This window comes from Echinops telfairi, unplaced genomic scaffold (assembly GCF_000313985.2).
Source record: "Echinops telfairi isolate 266 unplaced genomic scaffold, ASM31398v2 ScPeMD7_7475;HRSCAF=8513, whole genome shotgun sequence".
In the NCBI taxonomy this organism is placed as follows: Eukaryota; Metazoa; Chordata; class Mammalia; order Afrosoricida; family Tenrecidae; genus Echinops; species Echinops telfairi.
Window position 1 is genome coordinate 4559096 of NW_022111379.1, and position 713 is coordinate 4559808.

General features: G+C 55.3%; 1 protein-coding gene across 1 annotated transcript in view; it reads left to right on the forward strand.

The window, feature by feature from the left end:
* Positions 1-516: 516 nt before the first annotated feature.
* Positions 517-713, forward strand: part of PAQR5 (progestin and adipoQ receptor family member 5) — a 40097-nt gene continuing 39900 nt past the window's right edge. Inside the window, exon 1 of the mRNA XM_045285837.1 lies at positions 517-677. Coding sequence (XP_045141772.1) covers positions 627-677 — 51 coding nt within the window. The 5' untranslated portion in view covers positions 517-626. The remainder of the gene's footprint in view (positions 678-713) is intronic.

A 713-nucleotide genomic window follows, 5' to 3' on the forward strand; every position in this document is an offset into this window, starting at 1 on the left:
AATTGGACACATCTCTGGGGCCTCTTCTGCCCACTGGGTGGGGACAGACTTGTGTGTCGTAACATTTACCCGAGGGCAGTGGACTGGAGAATGGCAAATGAGGAGTCCCCGCTCTGAAAGCGCTGTTCAGCCTTGGGGACATTTCTCAACCTTTCTACGGTTGCGTGGTCTCTAAGGCCCTGTCCAGCTCTAATCGTTTACTATTTCCTGTTTGTTGTTATTGTTGTTGCCCAAGCTCTGACTCATGCGTGCACAGCGGAACTGATGACGCCCGGTCCCGGGCCGCCCACAGGAGCGGCTGTGGATGGGACGGTTGGGATCAGAGCTATAGGGGTTTCCTGGTTTAATTTCCTCCCGTCCGCCTTCCTGGCACGAAGGACTCCTCAGTCTGACAGTTTTGCCTTCACAAGCTAGCGTTTGGTCAACAGGTCAGCATCTGTCAGCCCTGACCCAGCTGGAAGAAGATTTGAGACTGACAGGATTGTTTTTCCTCACTCCTTACTCTTTCAGGGAAACAGCTGGGCACCAGCTGGCCGGAGACTCCTCGGGCCATGCCAGAACTCTGAGTGAGGCCCAGGGAGGGACAGCGGCGTGCCACCTTTCGGTTTTTCCAACCCAACGTCAAGATGCTGAGCACGAAGCTCCCCAGGCTGCTCAACATAGACGAGATACCCCAGGTACTATGTGCTTTCTGCGCTCCAGCGTTCAGGCTG